The 1,338-nt window shown below is 26.2% G+C and overlaps 1 protein-coding gene across 1 annotated transcript in view; it reads left to right on the top strand.

Moving 5' to 3' along the window:
- Positions 1-267: 267 nt before the first annotated feature.
- LOC106788022 (CCR4-NOT transcription complex subunit 10) overlaps positions 268-1,338 on the top strand; it is a 3,622-nt gene continuing 2,551 nt past the window's right edge. Inside the window, exons 1-3 of the mRNA XM_014750905.1 lie at positions 268-331; positions 419-857; positions 944-1,269. Coding sequence (XP_014606391.1) covers positions 449-857; positions 944-1,269 — 735 coding nt within the window. The 5' untranslated portion in view covers positions 268-331; positions 419-448. The remainder of the gene's footprint in view (positions 332-418; positions 858-943; positions 1,270-1,338) is intronic.

The raw sequence follows: 1,338 nt of genomic DNA, 5'->3' as shown, positions 1-1,338 counted from the left end.
TTTGTAGAAATTTATTTTAAAACTAATTCTTTAATTACTTTCTAGTGAACTGTAATTCATATATACAATTGTATCTTAAAACATGTTTTTTTATTATTATTTTTAATAAATTTAGAAATTCTTAATAATATAAAAATAATAAATGATATTCCTTGTTTATAATTATAATAATGTAATATTTTATATAAATAATATAAAGATACACATTTGACCCCCTTAGTAACCTAAGTTATACGTCACTGTTAACACCTGGAAGTATCATTGACGAAGGCCAGATAGATATTATGTAGTGAAACGAAACACACAGTTAACCTATTTAGCAGAATTCAATGTTAGTAGAAGAATGTACATCGAATTATTATAGAAAATAACAATTTTACAGTAATTGACGTTTCTTCAAATGATTTTTTTGTTTCAGTAAAATTTTTGTATTTTTCATTATATTACGATGGCTGAAATATCTGAAGTACAAAGTAAAGATATTGGACAGGCAGTAATAACAGAACAGGAACGTGAATTAGCTCAAAATGCATTATTCGAATTTCAAAAAGGTTCATATACATCTTGTTTAAATTATTTAAATAAATTGGAAACTCTCAGGCCAAAGGATCTCAAAGTAATGCATAATAAGGTTGTGGTAGAATACTATAAAAGTGATTTGAAAAAAACAGAATTAATGAGAAAAAGTTTGAATGCAATATGTGGACAAATGTCTACTACAGATTTGGGCGATGCTATAGATGATGTTGAAAAATGTGTCATGAGATATAATCAAGCAGTTTTGTTATATCATACTGGGCAGTATACTGCAGCGTTACAAATTATGAATAGATTATTTGCTTATATCGAACCAATGGGTATGTATAACAAAGTTGTCTCAAATATTATGTTAATCTATTTGCAATAATGAACAAATGATTCTAAAGTTCCATTGATGTTTTAGAAGAAAGTTTAGCTCACAAAGTTTGTTCGCTTCTAATTGAATTGCATATAATAACGGAGCAACCTGATGCAGCATTATTACTGATAAATTATATTGAAAGTCAATTTATTTCAACGGATAATTCTAAGATTGCATCGGTAGATAAAGAAGGCGTAATGAAAGTTGTAAAAGAACAGAAGGAACAGAAGAAAGATAGTAATGATATAGTTACGGATCTATTTAAAATGAAGTTATTAAAATATAAAGCTAGAATATACCTTTTAACACATCAATTAAAATTATGTAAACGGGAATGGAAGACATTAGTTTCTTTAGGAACTCCAGTAGTAAGATTACACGTATATCAAAATAGCTATAATTATATTAATGTATACATATTATTTTATTTTTTTATT

This window comes from Polistes canadensis, unplaced genomic scaffold, assembly GCF_001313835.1.
Source record: "Polistes canadensis isolate GaletaPanama2010 unplaced genomic scaffold, ASM131383v1 scaffold_122, whole genome shotgun sequence".
In the NCBI taxonomy this organism is placed as follows: domain Eukaryota; kingdom Metazoa; phylum Arthropoda; class Insecta; order Hymenoptera; family Vespidae; genus Polistes; species Polistes canadensis.
The sequence above is the reverse complement of the archived record's forward strand: the minus strand, read 5'-3'. Positions and strand labels throughout refer to the sequence as shown.